General features: G+C 52.7%; 1 protein-coding gene across 2 annotated transcripts; it reads right to left on the bottom strand.

Moving 5' to 3' along the window:
• Window positions 1–1,498: 1,498 nt before the first annotated feature.
• CENPM (centromere protein M) lies at window positions 1,499–17,630 on the bottom strand. 2 transcript variants are annotated; one of them, XM_029206754.1, is made up of 8 exons: window positions 17,503–17,630; window positions 16,908–16,987; window positions 13,945–14,037; window positions 11,078–11,157; window positions 9,814–9,905; window positions 4,600–5,079; window positions 4,307–4,496; window positions 1,499–4,103 (listed from the first exon to the last, which is right to left on the bottom strand). In XM_029206754.1, the coding sequence occupies exons 1-6, from the start codon at window positions 17,557–17,559 to the stop codon at window positions 4,939–4,941; spliced, it is 543 nt and encodes a 180-aa protein (XP_029062587.1). In that variant the 5' UTR covers window positions 17,560–17,630; the 3' UTR covers window positions 1,499–4,103; window positions 4,307–4,496; window positions 4,600–4,938. The 2 variants fall into 2 exon arrangements, with proteins under 2 accessions (XP_029062587.1, XP_029062586.1); XM_029206753.1 differs by having other exon boundaries at window positions 4,307–5,079.
• Between the last annotated feature and the right edge of the window lie 3,716 nt (window positions 17,631–21,346).

Consider the following 21,346-nt stretch of genomic DNA (forward strand, 5'->3'; position numbering starts at 1 on the left):
AGGCTCTTCCAGGCCCTCTCTGCCTAGCCTCAAGCCCCCAGCCTCCCTGCACACAAACACACACAAACACACACACACACACACACACACACACACACACACACACACGCAGTCTAGGGGTTCCTGGCCAGAGCAGCCCCGGCAGTTCTCTCAGCCTGGCCCTAGGCTGGGGGACGCGGGCCCTCCATGGGAGGTCAGAAAGGAGACCCGGCCCTTTAGCCTCACGGCCACAGGGAAGAGAGTCCCCACCTCCTGAGGCCAGGCCTGCAGGTGTGTAAGGTGGACAGAGGCGGTGAGGCTAGGGTGTGGTGGGGAGAGGAGCAGGGAACTCCCCAGCGGTCATCCCTCCGCAGGCGCCATTCGGGGCACCACACAGGAGGGACAAGGCCGCTGGTTCGGGGCCTCCTGGGGGCTTTTGGCCCCTGTGTGACGCACAGGCCGACTCCACGTGTAGACACCAGGTACTTACTGAGACCTGCTACGAGTCAGGCACTGTTCTAGGTTCTGGGGAGACAGCAGGGAACCACAGAGACAAAACGCCAACAGTAAAACCATACAGTGGATGAGGAGGTGAGAAGTGCTGGGGAGAAAACTTCAGGACTGAAGGGTGGCAGGGAGGGTCAGAGACTTGGGAAAGGCCCGGTGAGACCTCGGAACAGGGGGACAGAGGTGCGAGTGACCCCGGAAGATGTCTGGGGAGGAGCAGGCAAGGCCCAGGGACCAGCAGCATGCACGCTCACCACCTGCTTGGCCCTGTGCCCTGCGTGTCACCTGAATCCCTTGCCTCAATCCTGTGGGGGGAGGTGGAATTGTGATTCTTACTTTGCAAAGAACAGAGCAAGCTCAGAAGGAAAAGGAATGAGCCAGGCAGCCCCTCGGTCCCTGAGCTCTCCCACCACCGCTCCCACGATACAACATCTGGGGGTCGATGACACTGGGGGGATGGGGTCAGGTCCGGCACAGAAGAGGACCAAGTGCTGGGCAACCCCTCTGAGCCTGGGCTGGCAGGGCTGTTATGCAGTCAGACCAAGCCTCCACCAAATGCTAGCTCCCAGAACCCCCCAGGGAAGGCTGCCTCCTGCCCAGGTCAGGGGCCCTGGGCATTGCCCACCGCCTCTCCCTCCCAGAGTCGGTCAGGGACCCCCCGTCCGTAGGGTCACACTCAATCAGGACCCACAGATTAGGGGTGTGCAGAACCCACCACACTGTCTCCCTCAGCCTCTCCAAGTGTCTGTGAGAAGTCCTTTCACAATGATTCTCTGCATAGCCCCAGGGGAGGCTGACGGATGGCAGGCTGGGGTGGGGGCAGTGTTTAAGTCAGCAGGCACCTTCTGGAAAGGGTCCCTTTGTGCTGGCCTGGCACCAGGTGTGAGGGGGCCTTGACCTCAAGAACCTCCTGCGCTCACCTTGCCCACCGCATCCCTGCACCCAACCACCCAACCCTCGGGGCCACCGTCTGTGGAGGGCCTGGAGGGTGTGCATGCGGCAGCTGCGGTGTCAGGCACTTCAGTTTCTCTGCGCTCAGGAGAACCTCAGCAGGCCGTGGGGCTCAGGGATGGGAAGTAAGCCGCCCCAGGTCACACTGCAGGTTGGCCGCAGACCCCAAGTCAATGGGACTCAGAGGCCAGGTCCTTTCCCACTGCATCACTTCCTCTCTGTGGCCAGGCTGCCCCTGCCTCTGCTCGCTGAGGGGTGGAGACACAGGTGCCATGCTGCGGAGCCCCCTCCCTGCAGGGAGGCCCTGCCTCCTGGGCAGACCCGGGCCTGAATGCTTGCGTCTGGGCCGCCTCCTACGGAGAATGTGAGCTCCTTGGGCCTGGGCTCCAGGGCTGCCCACAACCAGGTGGCCTGAGGACACAAAAGAACCTGTGACCCTGAACAAGCCCAGCCCCTCTGACAGCCTGGATGCCTCATCCACACGGCGGGGGCCCAAACGTCTCACTCCCTCCTCTGTGCTCTCAGAGAGCCTGGACCGGGCAGCTCCCAGGCCCAGCAGAAGGGCATCCCTTCCGGGAGCCTTGGGCTGCCCACCCACTCGGACCTGCTGCCCAGGGGTCCATGCCAACCCTCAATAACTGCCTCAAACGTGATCACCCTGTGACCATGGCCAGCCCCAGAAGTCTTCCATTTGCTTGGAGTTTTATGTTTAAGATAACAGCTTCTGATTCTCAGTCCTCACAACCGGCTGGAAGAAAGGCATCAATTAGCCTGACCCCATTCTACAGATGAGGAAACTGAGGCACATCGAGGATAAGTGACCTGCCTGAGATGGGGAGATCAGTAAGAAGCCAAGTGCAGCCTCTCCCGTCTCCCTCCACAGCACCAAGCGCCAATTCTGGGCACCACGGGGGCGTAAAGACTGGTCTTCCGTCACTTCCCTCGGTCAAACTGTCTCCTGGACAATGTTGCCGGCCCCTACTCCCCGGCTGGGGGCAGTGGGCCTGAGGGTGGCCGGCAGCCGTTTAGGGGTTGGTCAGCTCTGCTGTGAGGCAGAGGCAGCCTCTGGGTTCCAGGGCCCCACGCCGAGCTCGCTGGAGCTGACAGCAGTGACAGCGTCACGCTCCCCCAGCACTTGGAAGGCTCCGAGATCCTCGGCTGGAGAACGTGATGCCACGCCATTTCTCATTAAATGGCACCAGGTGGCGAAGAAAACGTGGCATAGGGACCAGAGAGCGAGAGAGTGCCTCATGCTGGCTGGGGGTGGGGGCGGGTGTATGGGGAGGACCCCACCTGTCTCCAGGCAAAATGACTAGCCCAGAAGAGGCAGGCAGACTGTGCCCACACCGCTGCACTCTCCTGCTTGGACACCACGCTCCATCCCCCAAAGGCCTCCTCCCCGCCCCCTCCACCCACGCAGCCCTGCAAAGCTCTGCCCTTTGTGGCCCAGGCTCCTGAGGGGCTGAAGACAATGCCGGTTTCCTAGGAGCTGAGGGTCCTTCTGGAAGGCTGGCCTCCTGGACCTCTGCTGATCCAGCCCATCCCCGCAGATTCACTGCCCACCTTTACTGCCAGCCTCTTCCTTCAAGCCAGACCCACCCCAACCTCAGCACAGAAGCTGGCTTCCCTTCCCAGATGCTGCGAGTCCTTGGGCGATCCTTGTGCCCCAGGCCTGCTGGAGCCTGAGGCTTGCACCATCCCCCTCCTGCGGTGGGCCGGTCCCCTGGCCTGCTTTCCGCCCTCCCCTCTGCGAAGCCTCCCCCTGTGCTAATAGGAGACTGCCCTTCCAAACGGCTGCTTCCTCTGGCTCAAGGCCTGTGTGTCCACCATTTCTGTGTTCTCAGCTCAGGGCCTGCCCAGCAGAGATGCCCAAACCTTTGTTCAACGATTAGGTGCCTAAGAGAACAACCAGAGAGAAAAAGCAGAGAATTGGGGCCAGAGGTTGTCTCTGCCTCCGATTAGCTGTGCGACTGTGGATAAGCCTCTGATGACAACAGTCTCAGTTTCATTAACTGAAATGCGGAAACACTGTCAACCTCACAGGTCTGCGGGGAGGGTGGCAGGAGCGACTGTGTGAGAAGGGCTCTGTGAAGTGTGAAGCTCTGCGACGTCGGGTGGGTGACGTCTGGGACCTGAACCGAGTCTCCACAGCTGGCAGCTGAGGTTCTCGGTGGGCTGAGGGGGCTCCCTGGAAGACAGCCAGGCATCTGCAAAGCTTACCGAGCATGCACGAGGGGTCGGGCGCTGGGCCAGGTCTGGAAGGAACCCAAGGAGAGGAGAAAGGCGGGCCCTACCCTTATGACGCCTGCACCGAGTTTCAGGTTGGCCCATCCTTCGGTGGAGAGCATGAGCTGCGGCTGCCATGGTGACGTCAAAGCAGAGGCCCTGCAGTGCTGGCACCGTCCAAGGCATCAAGCAGGGCCGGTCGGTCCTGAGGCCTGAGGATGGAGGACAGGCCGGGGCACAAGCAGGGGGGCGGGGTTGGGAGGGCACTGTCACGCTCCAAGGTAGCCAGGACCTGGCTCTCCTCCTGAGGCATCTCCCACCAGGCCTCCTCTTCACCCCCAAGCTCTCACATGCGTGCCCAGCCGGCCACGGGGGAGCAGCCGGAGCCCAGATCTGGCTGCCAGGGTTTCTGGATTCTAATCCCGGCACTTCCACAAATTCTAATGAGACCCAAAGGAGAAGGAAAGCAATGGTCATGGCACAATCTCTTGCTGCCACCCCAGAAAGCAGCCCTCAGATTCTCTCACTGGATTCTCACAACCTTAAGGCTTCACAGTGTAATTCCTGGATGTGCACCAGGTTTTGAACTTAGCTCTGTGTGATTTCAAATAATAGTTCAAATAACTGTTCACTGAGTGCTTACCTGGCCCTGTGTCAGCATTAACACGTTTATTATGAAATACATCAGGCGCTCAGACAAGCGCAAGAGTAATACAGCCTCAGGCACTTCACCTCCACCACGTCATACAAGCCTCACGACGCAACAGGGTAGGCAGAACAATCTCCATTTCACACCTGGGGAAACTGAGGCCCCAAGAGGCAACAACCAGGTCCTATAACCAGGCATGGCAAGGCCAGGATGCAGAGTCAGACTGGGCTCACAGAGTCCAAGCTCCCCCTACCCGACTCCTAATTGTTCTGAGTCAGTTTGCTCACCTGCAAAATCAGAGTGGTGGACGAGACCAGTGATTTTCAAACTTTTTTTAGCCACGGACCCTTTGTTCAGTTGAAGTCTTAAGTGGAGAGAGAACATGTCAGATGGACGAAGACCTGGGGCTCTGCTGGAGTGAGCGTGGGAGGGGGAGGGGGGCTGCAGTCCCACCAGCTGGGCTCCCTCCCCACCCCCTGCCCCCAGCACGTGCTGCTGGAGCTCGAGGACTTTGGGCCCTGCGGGAACTGCCTGCTGACCCCGGCCTGTCAAGCCCCGGCAACAGTGACTGTTTACTGAGCCGGGCACCAAGCCCTGGGGAGGGGCAGCCCGGGGGCTGGTGGCCCTCACAGGTCCTCCAGGGAGGGGTTCTCAGAGCTCTGCAGCAAGGACAGCAGGTTCAGGGCCGAGACGCTGGGCACATGGCCGGCGCAGATCTGCAGCATGCGGACCAGGCGCTGCGCCATGGCGGCTCGAAAGTCTTCTATCTGCAGAGGAAGAGCAGAGAACGGCGGTGAGGGGCCTGCTCCTCTCACGTGGAGCAGCTCCGCGGGCTGCCCAGGGGAGCGGGGTGCTGAGATGTGGGGACAGCTCAGGGCACCGCTGCCCAGCATGGCCACGCCCTTGTCCGCGCCACACCTCGCCGAGCCGTTTCCAACCACCTTAGTTTACCGAATCCTTCAAACACCCTCCAGGGATACCAGAGACGATGACCCTTGCTCCAGAAGAAATGAAGGCCCTGCAAGCTGCGCTGGCGAGGTTAGGCCAACTGTCCAGAGGCACACAGTTAGTGCCTGCAGAGCTGGCATCTGAACCAGGGCTAGTCCCAACCAACGCCGGGGTACAGTAGGCCCCAAAGGCTTCCCTACCTGGGACCTGTCTGAGAAAGACGCTCACAGGGGTAGAAAGGAGGGGTGGGTAGAGAGTGGCCCTTTCTGAGGACAGGGAGGCACTGTCAACAGACGGTTCCTATATCAGGGCCTCTGAAGGGCTGGTGGGCCCAGAGGAGCCGTGGGATTAGGCAGGGGTGACAAGACTGTCCTAGGGCCTGGCATCAGATGGTGCGGGCAGATGAGGTGCTCATTACAAATGTTGAGGAATAAACAGTGATGCTCAGATGTTCTCCCCTGACCAACAGGTGGCCTCAGAAGCATCTCTCCCTTCCCCTGTTCCCTCTCTAACTGGGGAAAGGGCGCCACCATCCACCCAGTCACCCAAGCTAGTGATCAGGCATCCCCAGGTCCGCCACCATTTGCCACCCACGACATCCTGGGTTTTAAATCCAGAGGCGATGTCAGTCCTCATCACATGGCCTCATCCGTACTGAGTCTCCTCTCAGCAGAATCTGACGCGGCTGCTCCCTCCCCTTGACGAGTCTTTTCCACCTGGCTCCCAGGACCCCACCCTCCGCGGCTTCTCCTCTCACCCCACAGGCCGCTCCCTCCTCTGTGTGACATCTAACTGCTGGGGGTCCCAGGGCTTGGCCTTTGCATCTCTTTCCCCCACACTCGGTCCGCAGGTGATCTCATCCAGCTCCGTGACCTTCAAACCATCTAATTGCTGAGGTTGCCCAAACTGCATCTCCAGACCTTTCCTCTGAATGTGAGACACACACGTGCCGCTGCCTGCTTGGTTTCTGTGTAGACATCTAACAGACTCCTCAGTCTTAGTCTGCCCAAGACGGAGCTCCTGGGAGTCCCCCCAAACTGCAGTCGCCCCCCATCTCAGCCACAGGCAACCCCATCCTTCCAGCTGCTCAGGCTGAAAACTCCAGAGTCGACCTTGACTCTTCTTCCTCTCCTGTCTCACATCCAGGCCATCAGCACATCTGTCGGCCCCGCCCTGGAAACACCCAGCATCACAGACCATCTCATCTCCCTCTTCCCCAGACACCACTGAGCCCAGGCCACTCTTAACTCTTCCAGACACAGTCCCCAGGCCCATCTCCTTCTTTCTGCCCCTGTTTCCCTTCAGTCCACTCTCCTCCCAACAGTTGCAGGGACCCACTTAAAACCCGAGTCAGGCTGTGTTCCCCCCGCCCAGCCCCACACTTTCCATTGCTACAGTCTAACTCAGAGTGAAAGCCACCACCTGTCCTACGACCCACAAAGCCCCACGGTCACTCTGACTCGTCTCTCACAGCTCTGCTCCAGCCACCCATGCCTCCCTGTGGACCTTGAACACAGCAGGCAAGTTCCAAACTCAGGGCCTTTGCACTTGCTGTTTCTCCAACCTAGTGGGCCTTTCCACCAGGAGACTCCATGGCGCCTTCCTTCAAGTCTTTACTTACAGGTCATTTTTTTTAGTGAGCCCCTTCAACCCCTATGTAAATCTTGCCACTTTACCACCACCTGACAGGTCACATCCATTCTCTAACACGCCATACGTTCTACTTCCTCACTTTGTTTCCTCCACTAGAACAGAATTGGGAGTTTTAAAACTGTTCTGCTTTATGCTGCTTCCCTAGTGCCTAGAACAATGCTCAGCGCACTGTAGGTTATGTAAGAAATACTTGTTTTATTTTTTTTTTAATTAATGTATTTATTTTGGCTGCATTGGGTCTTCGTTGCTGTGCGCGGGCTTTCTCTAGTTGTGGCGAGCGGGGGCTACTCTTCGTTGCGGTGCGCGGGCTTCTCATTGCGGTGGCTTCTCTTGTTGCAAAGCATGGGCTCTAGGCACGTGGGCTTCAGTAGTTGTGGCTCGTGGGCTTCAGTAGTTGTGGCACGCGGGCTTCAGTAGTTGTGGCTCGCGGGCTCTAGAGTGCAGGCTCAGTAGTTGTGGCACATGGGCTTAGTTGCTCTGCGGCATGTGGGATCCTCCCGGACCAGGGCTCGAACCTGTGTCCCCTGCATTGGCAGGTGGAGTCTTAACCACTGCGCCACCAAGGAAGTCCAGAAATACTTGCTGAATAAGTCCTCTGAGCTCTGTGGCCTCTGCCTCTGAACTGTCCCTCCAAACTGCTGCTGCTCTCACTTGGACTCCACAGTCTGCTTCCCGCAGCAGCCTCGTCCCGAGGCCTCCTGCCTGTGGCCAGGCCTCCTCCCATCCACACATCATACTCCAGAGACGTGGCCCGCAAATCCCACTTCTGACCCTATCATGACGCCCCGTCACCTACAGGAAGGAAGGACTGAATTCCACTGCCAGGCTTCCAAAGCTCTGCAAATCCTTCTCCTGCTGCGTATGTTACATGTCGGTCTATTTTGCTTGATTCTGAGAGGCAGGGCTAATATCTGAGGCATTTGTGTTCTCAGGGACCAGCACAGGGCCCGATCAGCGGAGCTGGGAAATAATTTCACTGGGCGAATCCCACACCTCCCTGGGTGTTTCCTCATATGTAAAACGGGGCTAATAATTCCTGCCACGCAAAGGCCTCAGAACATGGTGAGGCTCCAAGTCAATAAAGCGGGGGAGTGTGCCCTGAACGGGACAACAGCGGTACGAGGAGTGCTGACCGTCCAAACACTGGGTGCTTTGTATGAGAGAATGCCAGGTCTAGGTTCTCAGCAGGGCTGCTGCTGGCTGGAAATAGAAAGTCGGCCGCAGACCTTTTTTGAGAGAAGTTCTCAGGCTAGAGGACAACCCAGGACCTGGTACAGCCTGCCACCTCATGACCACACACAGAACTGCAGTACCACGCGCACCTCTGCTGTGGAGCAAAGATGGCGATTCCCCTTCAGAGCCAAGAGAAGGCAGGCTGTGTGCATGTGCGTGTGCATGTGTGTGTGTGTGTGTGTGTGCGTGTGTGTGTGTGTGTGTGTGTGTGTTGGGGGTGGGTCGACTTGTTCAAAGCCACACAGTCAGCCCGCTAAGACAGGAAAGGGACAGCTGCACGCCAACCTGGCTCTTCTGCTGACTTCCTAGCTGTGTGACTGTGAGTACGTCTCGCCTCTCCTGTTGTGAGGAAAGCCTGCAGGGACAGGCTCCTCAGGGGTGCCCCGGGCCTCAGGTCCTACCTGTGAGATCAGAGCATCGGTCTAGTCGAGGTTCTTAAAATAGTCATCAAATGTGAAACACAAATTTGTACATCTTAACCGATGCGCTGAATGAGATCTAGGGCAGGTCTAATGACTTCTGCAGTGTCGGAGTAGTAATGAGATCTGCCCCAATCCCCATGCGACATGGCAACGTCCGCCGCTTCTATTGCTAACAGTCACAGGTTCTGCTAATACTACTGACATCTCTTGCCTACATTCACAATGATAAATTTCTTTTAGAGGTTAGTGAAAACAAGAAGTAATTTTTCCTCGTCCAGGTCCGTAAATCCCCTGAATTGTTCTCCCTTCCGACCAGAGGGGTCCACAGACCCCAGAGTAAGAACCCTTGGTGATGAGGGACCACATACTGACTCAGTTCCCTCTTACGACATCACTTTGCTTTTGGGAACAGGTGCAAGACCCAGAACAGAGCAGAAACACAAATCTTTAAAACGAATCTCAAAACCAACTGAGCAGGTCTGGCGTGCGGGTGGGGCAGCCCAGGCCCTGGGAGCCCAGAGGCAGCAGCATCAACTCCTGCTGAGGACCCTTTAGCAAAAAGTCATCAGGTTCCGTACCGCACAAAGAGAGGCTGAAGAGCAAAATTCAACAGCAAAATAGAAATCTGCTGCGCTGACCCCACAATGAGCATTGACCTCGTGAGAAACACCCACAGAAGCAAGTCAGGGCAGAACTAATATCACATGTATCCATCCAACCACCTGCCCACCTACCCAGCCTCCCCTTCTGCTGCCTGCTAGACCCCCTGCCCCAGGATGGGACCAGACAAGGTCTGCAATCCAGGGATGTAAGGGGGACACTGGGCACCTTCACTGCTGGTTAATGAGGCAGACAAGATGCCTGACCTCACAGCACTTAACCCCAGCAGGGAAGTGAGATATTAACATGGACCCACAGGCACACACACAAGACTTAGTTACGAGTAGAGAGAACGACGCAAAAGCAAGAGGTGATGGCGCCTGGTGTATGAGCAGAGCTCAAGATGTACAAGGAGCATCACCCTACTTTACATGTGCGAACCCAAGGCTTTCGGTGACCCACCCAAGGCTTACGGTGACCCACCCAAGGACAGCAAGCAGAATAGCCAGGGTTCAAACGAGGATCTTGTCTCCACATCAGGACCCCCTTCACCAGGGTACTCAGCGAGCCTCCAAGAAGCACCCCTGCCACGGCCCCTGTGTGCTGACTGCCCCATCCCTCAACCCGCGTGCTCGGGGTCCTCACCTCCAGGTCACAGAAGAGCAGGGGGCTCCGGTAGGTGTGGGCCAGCTTCATGACGGTGTTCCGGTGAATGCTGCAGTGGCTCTCCTGCCCAGCTGCAAAGAAGCCACGGCCTGTAATCTCTACCTTCATGACTGTAATCTAGGAAGCACTGGGCCAAGTAGTTCATTTCCCCTCTCTGGGCCTCAGTTTCTTACTAGTCAGTGGGGTGACAATCCTGTTCTACTTTCTTTTCAGGGCAGTCAAGATCATCAGATCAGAAAATAGGCTGAAGGAGCTTGGAGAGAGTGCTCAATAAAACCACGAATTTCCTCATCTGTGAAATGAGGATAGTAACGACCCCTACCCTGCTGAGTTACTATGGAGATTCAATGAATGAATACACGGAAGTGACCTGGTGTCCATTTATCCACCAGTGCTTACTGAGAAAAATCTGCGCCAGGCCCTTCCTGCAAGGAACTTGAAGTGCCGCTGGCGGGGCAGGCACACCGTCAGTGTAGGCAGAAGGGTTAGGAGTCTCTGACAGAGGCATGTGTGGGATGGATACACTGAGGGCCCAGACTGCAGGGCTGGTCAGGTCCCCCAGGAGGCAGAAAATAGGGGTTAGCGAGATAAAGAAGAGGAAAAAGTATTTGAGAGAAGCCACATGGTACAATCATTAAAGGCATGGGCTCTGGAATATGACTCTCTACGTGTGAATCTCTGCTCTACCACTGCGCAGCTGCGGGGCCTTGGGCAAGTTACCTAACCTCGTGACCACAGTTTCCTCTGCTGCAAAACAGAGAAAATAGTACCTACTACAGTAGCACCTGTTGTGAAGATCAAGTAATATAGAAACAAAGCACTTAGGACAGTGTCTGGTCTATTGTGAGTGCTCGATATAGGGTAGCTATTATTATTTCCACTGTTAATATTACCAAGTTTCAGAGAACTATAAGCTGAGCCAAAGAAGGGAAGAGTAACAGGAGATAAGACAGGAAGGCAGGGGCCAAACTGCAAAATACTTTGTGCCTTTACAGGAGTCTGGATTTTACTCTGAAAGCCACAGAGAGCCACTAGGCACCTCTAAGCCGTTATCTCAGCGGAATTAACTTGGCAGACTGATCAGCTCAGATTTGCTTTATAAAGACTGACAACATCAGATTCCAAAATGCATGTGTTTTCCATCACCCAGGCTGCCTTTGCAAGGAGTCCACCACAGGCCCAGCCGCAGCCTGCCCTGGGTTGGCGAGGGAGGGGGTGAGCGGCAGGGGAGGGATGCACTTACCGCCTGTGGCGAGGAAGCTCACCTTCCCCAGGAAGAAGGTGGCGTCCACATGGTGCAGGGACTCCTCAACATTCCGGAGGCTGCAGTGGCCAGGGCAAGAGAACAAAGCAGAGGACAAACCTCACAACAGAGAAAGCAGAAGCCGCCCCGCCTCTGCTCCCAGAGAGGCCAGAGAACGAGAGGAGGGTGACAGGAAACAGCCCTAGAGGAATACTTTGTCCTTTCATATCTTTAAACTACATTTTTTTTTTTTTTTTTTTTTTTTTGCGGTACGCGGCCCTCTCACTGCTGTGGTCTCTCCCGTTGTGGAGCACAGGCTCCGGACGCGCAGGCTCAGCGATCATGGCTCACGGGCCCAGCCGCTCCGCGGCATGTGGGATCTTCCCGGACCGGGGCACGAACCCGTGTCCCCTGCATCAGCAGGCGGACTCTCAACCACTGCGCCACCAGGGAAGCCCTACATTTTTTAAAATTTAATTTAATTTATTTTTTTATACAGCAGGTTCTTATTAATCATCCATTTTATACACATCAGTGTATACATGTCAATCCCAATCTCCCAATTCATCCCACCACCCCCCTCCCACCCCGGCACTTTTCCCCCTTGGTGTACATACGTCTGTTCTCTACATCTGTGTGTCTATTTCTTCCCTGCAAACCGGTTCATCTGTACCATTTTTCTAGATTCCACATATATGTGTTAATATACAATATTTGTTTCTCTCTGACTTACTTCACTCTGTATGACAGTCTCTAGATTCATCCACGTCTCCACAAATGACCCAATTTCGTCCCCTTTTATGCCTGAGTAATATTCCATTGCATATTTGTGCCACATCTTCTTTATCCATTCACCTGTCGATGGGCATTTAGGTTGCTTCCATGACCCGGCTATTGTAAATAGAGCTGCAATGAACACTGTGGTACATGTCTCTTTTTGAGTTATGGTTTCCTCAGGGTATATGCCCAGTAGTGGCATTGCTGGGTCCGATGGTAGTTCTGTTTCTGGCTACTCCACGCGGCTTGTGGGATCTTAGCTCCCCGACCAGGGATGAACGTGGGCCCTCGGCAGTGAGAGCGAGGAGTCCTAACCACTGGACCGCCAGGGAATTTCCCAAACTACTTTTAATTACAAAGTGACTCAAGTTCGTAATATAATCAAACAGTAAATACGGGTGTATAAGTAAAAAGTAAAAGTCCCCGTCTCCAGCACCACCTTCCGTTTCAACTCCCCAGAGGTAACTGCTGCTGACAGTTGGGGGTGTAATTCTTCTGGAATATTTTTCATATGCAAATACAGACAGTGATATGTACCAGAATCCAGTTGGGTCTAACTGGGTTCGACAACTCTGTTACATTCTTTGGAATGACCATACAGTACCACAAACTACTTTCCCTGTGATGGACATTTAAACGGTCTCCTGTTGTTCACCGTTACGAAAGATGCTGCATGAATTTTCTTTCCCACAGGTCCTTACATATCCAAGCAAACGTTTCTGTAGGACAGATGCTAGAAGTGGAATGGCTGGGTCACAGTATGTGTCTTTTTTAAGTGTAGATAAGTATTGCTGAATTGCTTTCCAATAAGATTACAGTGATTTTAAGTCATATCAATCATATGAAAACACTCTTTTCCTTTAAGCAACAGCACCCTGACCTTCTGGGTTGAGGCTTTCATTCACTCGTGTCCAGGGACTGATGAAGGAACCTGTGGTCTCCTGGCCAAAAAGCCATCTCAAAGGTCAGGCTTCAGCCTGAATGAACACAGCCTGAGGCCAACAGCAACAGCAGCCCTGCCCCTAAGTGTGGCTGTGAAGCAGGATCTCTCCAAAGACTTGGGCCAGTGTCCCTTCTGGTGAACAGAGAGATCTCACCCAAAGAGCAACAGATCTGCTGAGCCAGGCCCTTCTGGCAACCATGGCAGATCTCAGCCTCACCTGGGCCTAGGTCACCGCCGACTGGTTCCAACCGGTCAGGTAATGCGGTCTGGACTTGGTCCTGATGCTACAGGTATCTGGTGTCTCTATGCCACTGGATTCCCAGGTGTTTCCACCACATCCTTCTCTTGATCCCTACCACAGGCCCAGGTATCTGCCTTGGTTTCTGTGCTGGACCCTGTGTCCTGCTCTTAGCCTGCTGTCACCCAGGAGGGAGAGGGCAGACCTTTCTTCTGTACTCCCTAGGCTGGCTGCAGTCCTGTCCCCAGGGTTGCCAGCACCATAGGGAGACCGGATCAGGCCACCAGCATCAACACCACCCATGCTGCCACTGCCACGGCCCCACGCTAGACTGGCTCTGACGCTGCACAGGCCTCGACAGTCCTTCGAACACACTACACTCCTCCTGCCCTTTACATTAACCCTCCACCTGGAACATTCTGCTCACTTTCATCTTTCCCTGGCTAATTTCTCGTCATCTCTCAGGTGTCTACTTAAATGTCACCTCCACCGGGAAGTCTAGCCTGACCTAAGTCCTGAGAGTCAGAGGTCTTGTTTGGGCTCTCACAGCCCCATGCTTCCTTCTTTTTACAGTACCCATCGCAGGTACTGTAACTGTCTGTTCAAAAGTCTAGCCTCCTCCCCTAATGGACCTTGAGGACAGGGTCTGTTTCATTCATGTCTGTGCCTGCTGTCAGGGATACACAGTAGGCCTCAGAGAGCCAAATGACAGATGACACTGCTGGCATTTATCAGTGTCTTTTAAACATCTTGCATTGGCCACTGGCTCCCCCCTCCTCACCGTCTAAGTTAACCCCAGGCAGCCTCTCCCTGTCTCCTCTCCTTCCCATCACAAGTGAGGCCACTGTCCCAGCACATCCCTCCGCCAGGTCTACCTGAGCCTGGCAGCCCCCATCCTCTGGCTCTCACCTGTGTTTGCTGTGAAGGTTGACCACGAACACAATCAAGTCAATTCGGGGCCGATTCACATTGGAGGGCAGAGGGAGGGACTTTGCCAAGTGGCTGAAAAACAAGAAATTGCAGGACTAAATACGTACCCACATCACAATGACTGTTCACATGCCGCCCGTCACAGGGAAGAGGCTGTCAAGAGCTCCTCTCCTATTCACCTGAAGCAAGACTTTTCAGGTGAGCACAGGGGCAGGGCAGAGCTGGTCCTATCCAGATGACTCCTGCTCTACTCTCCCTGCTAGAAAGTTTAGTAACTGCCTTGGCAAGAGGGAGTTTTGGATATAAGATGGCATGAGGCTAGACATCTACACTGCATGCTGGGAGGGAGACCAGGCTCAGAAGCGGGGGAGGGTGTTGGACTGTGAAGTTCAGGTGTTAAGATTGAAGCTCTTTGGAGTAAGACAGAAGTGGCCCCAAATCCCAGGTCTGCCAATTATCAGCTATGTGACCTTGGGCAAGTCACCCTCATCATTCTTGTCTGGACTTAGTCACGGATTGTCAAATACCCACCTGAAGGGTTTTTTTGAATCCTCTACTTCTGCCCATTTCCACATATGACTATTACTCATCTTCCCCCCACCCCTCAGCTTATAATTTAAGAATACCAAAAAGTATACAAAACACAAAAGTTAAAAAAGAAACACATACTCCTAAAAGTTCAGTTACCTAGAAATAACTACTATTAACATTAGAACATTTTTCTAAACATCTCTCCATGTACACAATGTATACACATTCAGACACTAGAATACAGTAGATGTAATTGAAAAATAGGAGGGAGTTCCCTGGCAGTCCAGTGGTTAGGATGTAGCGCTTTCACTGCCATGGCCCAGGTTCAATCCCTGGTCGGGGAACTAAGAACCCGCAAGGGGCATGGTGCAGCCAAAAAATAAAAAATAAAAATAAATAAAAATAGGATAATAGTATTAATTTTATCTGAATTTAGTGGAAGCAAAATAACTAAAGTAGAACTGAAAAAAAAGATGAACTTTGGATAAATTATTTTTTAATCACAAGAAATTATTTCCTCAAAGAACCCAATTAAAAAAATAAATGAGTAAGTTGGTATCATTTTTAACAGTTTTGATTCTACCTATATGGGATTGATTCTCTATTATTAAGAAAAGTGAGAAAATTAGCATTCTTATAATCTACCTTACCATTTGGACAAAACTTACAAATGTAATTTATATTGCTATTATTAATGGTATTATTATATACATTTATATTTTGCTCTAACCATAACTTCGGACCTCAGCTAATGAAGTTGCCACTCTAGAACATGAGAGAGACAAAGGGTACTGAGGAAGGTCTCTCACTGGCAACTAAATGCTTCAGCAATAAAGAGACAATCATTTTTGCTCACAACTCATTGGCCAGAACTACTCATGTGGCTCCACATAACCACAAAAGGTCAAACCTAGTTCCTGCCAAATACTACAAACGCAGAGAGCCGAAAATACTTGACAACAGAATGAACAGATGACCATATGGGTGAGTTGCTTCTCCTGCCCAAAAGTCTGAAGAATTATTTACTTCGGAAGTAAATAATTGTCCATTTTTCCTGGAACAAGATATATGTACCCTTTTTAATGGACAAATTCAACTCTTCACTCATTCCAGGGAAGTCTTCTTCTACTACACTTCAAATACTTTTGCTGTAATTTTCTCAAATCTTTCTTCTTTGTAAATAATTAAGTCTTTAACCACATCTACTCTGATCCTTGCTGTTTCTATGTATTTATTAGATAGATCTCATATGGTATTATTTTTCACCTTTTTTGTCCTTAGCTCTGCAACCTCCCTTTTCCTCTCATTCTGTTGTGTTATTATTTGGTCTTTGAACGCTTCTTTAAAAAATTCATGTTCCTATTAAATTCCTCAATGGCACAGAGCACTCAAAAAGGAGCTTTCTTCCCCTTTTCCCAGAGTGGGCTCTTCATCAGATTTTTTGCATGTCATGTGACTCTTTTTTGCCAATGGTTTCCATCTTGCTGAATGTATGCAATTTTATCCACGTTTTCCATTTACTCTGATGCTAATTAAATTAATTTTTTTGACTTTTTTTGGGGGGGGGCCTTGCCCCATGGCATTCGGGATCTTAGTTCCTGGACCAGGGATCAAACCCGTGCCCCCTGCAGCGGAAGCGCAAAGTTCCAACCACTGGACCACCAGGGAAGTCCCAAATTAATTTTTTTTTTATCCTTTCCAATTTCTGAGCTATGGGTTTGAGATTATTGGTTATTGTGTTTGGTGTTCTATAGCCAAAGAGCCTGGCAACATAGGTAGAGCACAGATGGACATATGAACAATCTTTATTTTGAGGGAAAGATTACGTTGAAGAAGAATGATCCAAATCTAGAGGGTATTTCCTCTGTGGGAATTGGAAATGCCCCATACTAGGTAAAATAAGGGAACATAATCTTTCTATCAGGGAGAATGACACCCACATGTATTCAGTCACTTGACTCCTGCCAGCAGCTGTTTCTACTCCCTCTCAGTTAGAAAAAGGAAAACAAAATATACTTTAGTTACTTTTTCTCCAAATTTGGGGGTTATCTGAGCATGTACTCTGTGCCAAGTGTTGCTCAAGGCACTGGGGATTCATCAGTGAGCAAAAGTCAAAGTCCCTGCCCTCAAGGGGCTGACCTTGGGGTCCCTAGGGGTGGCAGACTGGAAACAAGTAAAGAAACATGGCAACTTCTTATAGTGACAAGTGCTAGAGGAAAACAGAAAAACTGTGTGACAGTGATGGAGGATGCCTTTGGACGGGGACAGATCACGCGTTAGGACGGAGTCTCTGAGGGGTTGGTCAACCGGCTCCACCTGTGACCGCCTCTCTGGTGGTCCCCCTACAGCCAACCCCGCTCTTCCTTGAGCCCAGGCCAGCGATCGGACACCCCCAGCATAAGGCTACTTACACCTTCAGCTCCGATGTGCAATCCTCCTTGAGCATCGCTTCGGCCAGCTGCTGCAGAAGAGCATCCTCCGTGCCCACCAGCTGCCCAGAGAGAGAAGGCGACCGACTGATACCTGGACACAGCAGTCCCGCTGGAGGGCCCGGACTGCCGCGAACCCAAGATTCTGGCTCCAGCGCGCGAGGCACCCTTTTACCGAGAGGACTCCGGCAGAGGGCCCGAGGTTTGCACCCTCTCCGGTCCTGTCCGGAAAGCACTCACTACCCCCCCCGGACCCTTCCTGGAAAGGCCTCGTCTCTCCCGGAGGTCCGATGCCTCTACGCGGGAAAACCGTGTTTTGGACACCCGGCACCCCGCCCTGCGCGCGGTCGCCCCGCCCAGCCGCCCCACCAATCAGAAACTGCGCACTTATTGGTGGGGACGTCCCTCAGCCTCAGAAGGGCGGCTACTCCGATTGGTTTAGAGTGTGGCTCTCCGGCCCACCACACCCCAGCCAGAATAGCCCACGCCAGCACCTCAGAGAGCGCAGGGGACCTGGCGGCTGAGGCACAGCCTGGGAGGAAAGGCGGGCGGCAGAATCTGGGCTGCTGACGCCTACCAAGATGGTGGCCGTGTTCAGGCCAGGCAGTTTGTCCAGCGGCCGCAACACCGACATCCCAGGGACAGGCCGAACCGCCGCTCGTGCGGTGCGCGCCGGGCTTTCAAACCACCCAGTGGCCCACCCCTTGTGCGTAATCGTGGGTCACGTGACAGTGCTTGGGCAGGACCTCGTGGGGGGCGGGGTAGGGCCTTCTTAAAGGAACCACTACCGCCTTTTCCGAGGGGAGGTTCCACCGCTGTCTCTAGGCACATAGGGTGCTGCCTGCGGGACAAGACATTCGTGCTCATTCAAGGTGCTCTTGATTCCTTCCAAACCTGTCCCTCACACATCCTCTCCATCTCAGTTGACTCCATCCTTGCAGCTGCAAAGAACAAAATCTTGGGTCATTCTTGACTCCTCTTCCCCGCACCTCACAATCAATCCGTAAGCAAGCCTGTGGGTTCTATTCTTAAAATGCAAGAAGCCGACCATTTCTCACCACCTCCACCCCACCACCAGGAGAAGCCACTCTCCTCTCTCACCAGGTCTACTGTAAGAGCCTTCTCACTGGCTCCCTGCTTCCACCCTGGTCTCCAGGGCTACTGGCTATTCTCCACACAGCAATCGGAGTCATCCTTTAAAAAGAGAAATCAGAGCAGGCCACTTCTCTGGTCAAAACCCATCGATGGTTCTCTCACTCAGGTACATTGCAAATGCCTTACAGGGCCTTTGAGGCTCTGTGGGTTCTGGCCCCTGACAGTCTCTCTGGCCTCATCTTCTGCCCTTCTCCCTCTAACAACGGCTCTAGGACCCCTGGCCCTGTGGTTCCCTCTGGCTGAAATGCTCTCCTCCCAAATAGTCACATGGCTTGTTTCCTCACTTTATTCAGGTTTCTGCTGCAATGTCACCTCATCAGAGGGGGCTTTCTTAACGACCCTATCTAAAATAGCAAGCCCTCCCATAATCCCTCTCTCCCCTTTTCTGCTCAGTTTTCTCAATAGCACTTCACATATTGACTAGAACTGGGCAGCACCTGAGATTTTACAAACTAATAAACTGTTACTGTTTATTACTGATTAGTGATAGTCTGTTACCTTTTCATGGATGCTGCAGAAGACATGAAACTCCTGGGTAAGGGACAAAGGACATTATTACTCAAGGTAAAAGCAGCAGCTGTGGCTTTACCTTTGTTTGTGTCATTTTCCCCACGTCCCGCAAGCCCTGCAAAGGACCCACCCATCATGTTTGCCTGTACACCTCGTGGATGGCCTTATAGGAGAGGAACACAGAGGTTAGAAATTCACCACTTTTATAGTGAGTGGTAGGCATGCCTGTCCTTTTTCCGGTTGCTTGTTTTTCCTGTTCTTTTTCCAACCCTCAACGTTGCTTGCTGCAAAAACAAACCCTTAGAAATGGCCTGGGTAAAGAGCTTTCAGAGCCTTGCTTTCTTGGCATGCCCAGCAAGAACCTGCAGGGACTCAGAGCCCACAGCAGATTGCTTCTCCCAACAGTTATATAATATCTGCTCATTGTCTGTCTCTCCAACTAGAGCATAAGATACATGAGGGCAAAATTTTGTCAGTTTGTATGTCCAGCACATTAAAAAGTGTCTGGTACATAGTAGTTGCTCAAGAAATATTTGATGAATGAATGAATCGATTTACATCCATTTGTTTATTCTCAGCAGTGATTCATTCATTCATTTCCTAGGGAAGACCCAATGCCCCACCCTGGGAACACAGATGAATCAGACATTACTGACCAACTCAGTGTGATGGGGGAGTAGGACTGTGATCTCACAGTGTGTTCATTACTGTGACATCTGGGAGAAAAGAGGCATACTTCTTGTCTAACCTAAATCCTTCTCACTGCGAACCAAACTAGTTATACCTTGCTTAGAAAGAGCAGGAAGTACATGGCTTCAGGGAGCCCCTGCCCCAGTACAGATGGTGCTTTGATTCCCCATGGCATGGGGCATGGAGTGGACTCCCTGACAGTCAGGTAGTAGTAAGTACTAGGAAAAATAAAGTAAGGTGGGCTAGGGGATAGAACATGATGGGTAGGAGGAGGTACTTTAGGTCAGGGGAGGCCTAGCTAAGAAGGTGATGTTTGGGCAGATGTCTGGATGCGGTGAGAGAGGAGCCAATTAAATATAGTGAAGAAGGGAGGGTGGGAGGAGATGCAAGAGGGAGGGGTTATGGGGATATATGTATACATATAGCTGATTCACTTTGTTATACAGCAGACACTAACACACCATTGTAAAGCAATTATACTCCAATAAAGATGTTAAAAAAATAATAAAATGGAAAAAAAGAAAAATGCTAAATAAATAAATAGTGAAGAAGAGGATTCAGGCAGAAGGAGCAGCAAGTGATAAGACCCCAAGTGGGGGGCATTCCTGACACTTCTGAGGAGCAGCAAGGAGGCCAGTGGCTGAAGCAGGTGGGGTGAGGAGTGAAGGAGATGAAGCTAGAGAGCTGATCGAGGGCCAGGTGACTGAGGCCCTTAGAGAGTCAAGGAAAGACATGGGACCCTGCTCAGCACGGTCCAGGAGGGGCTGAGCTGAGGCCCATTCAATCAACCTGTGCTGAGTGCCTGCCTTGGGCCAGGCCTGGTGCTGGACACTGTGACCCAGGCACAGAGGTTTCAGTGGTGGACGGACAGATAACAACAGCCAAAGGCAGCACAGTGGGTGACAGCCAGCATGGGAAGCAGCTGGAGCCCAGATGAAGGTGCATTAAGGCTCCCTGGGGGGCCCCCATTACACTTTGCTGGGGAGGTGACTGTTGGCTGAGGGGTCAGGTGAGTTGGTGGCTGTCGCATAGGTAGTGCAATAGAACATAGCTGTGTGTAAGACCCATACTGTGATGAAGTGTAGAGACTGGCAGGAAGCCCAGACCCAGGCCTGGAGGTTCTTGTATCATCAACATGCAGAACTTGCAGGGCCATCAGAGACCCTCTGGGCCAGTGTTTTTCAAACTGACTTCTGCGAAACCCTGGGGAGATGCCTCAGGGGCACCGGGAGGGGCAGGGGAGAAGCTGAGTATGTAAGGCCCAGAAACCCCACCCCACCATTTAACAGAAGCAGCTCTGGCTTCATCTCTATTACATATTGAGCTTCCTGTAAACTTTTTTGTGAATAATCACGTGGCTAAAACAATATCTAAGGGCTGCTGATCACTTTTTAAAATAAATTTATTTATTTATTTTTGGCTGCGTTGGGTCTTCGTTGCTGCATGAGGGCTTTCTCTAGTTGCAGCGAGCAGGGGCTATTCTTCGTTGCAGTGCGCAGGCTTCTCATTGTGGTGGCTTCTCTTGTTGCGGAGCACAGGCTCTAGGTGCGCGGGCTTCAGTAGTTGTGGCACACGGGCCCAGTAGTTGTGGTTCGAGGGCTCTAGAACGTAGGCTCAGTAGTTGTGGCGCACGGGCTTAGTTGCTCCACGGCATGTGGGATCTTCCAGGACCAGGGATCGAACCCGTGTCCCCTGCACTGACAGGCAGATTCTTTTTTTTTTTTTTTTTTTGCAGTACGCGGGCCTCTCACTGTTGTGGCCTCTCCCGTTGCGGAGCACAGGCTCCGGATGCGCAGGCCCAGTGGCCATGGCTCATGGGCCCAGCCGCTCCGTGGCATGTGGGATCTTCACGGACCGGGGCACGAACCCGTGTCCCCTGCATCGGCAGGCGGACTCTCAACCACTGCGCCACCAGCGAAGCCCAGACAGGCAGATTCTTAACCACTGCGCCACCAGGGAAGTCCCCTGTTTATCACTTTTAAAAACAGATTTATTAAGGTATAATTGACACGTAATAAGCCACACATATTTAAGGTGTACAGTTTGGTAAGTTTTGATATAAATAT

Source organism: Monodon monoceros, unplaced genomic scaffold (genome assembly GCF_005190385.1).
Source record: "Monodon monoceros isolate NGI ecotype Baffin Bay Population unplaced genomic scaffold, NGI_Narwhal_1 Super_Scaffold_6, whole genome shotgun sequence".
In the NCBI taxonomy this organism is placed as follows: Eukaryota; Metazoa; Chordata; class Mammalia; order Artiodactyla; family Monodontidae; genus Monodon; species Monodon monoceros.

Coding starts and splice junctions, on each gene's coding strand:
- CENPM (XM_029206754.1), bottom strand. CDS start 17,559: ATGTCGGTGTTGCGGCCGCTGGACAAACTGCCTGGCCTGAACACGGCC. Junction 14,038..16,907: donor TGCACATCGGAGCTGAAGGT/GTAAGTAGCCTT, acceptor CTTGTTTTTCAG/CCACTTGGCAAAGTCCCTCC. Junction 9,906..11,077: donor GAGCTTCCTCGCCACAGGCG/GTAAGTGCATCC, acceptor GCTTCTTTGCAG/CTGGGCAGGAGAGCCACTGC.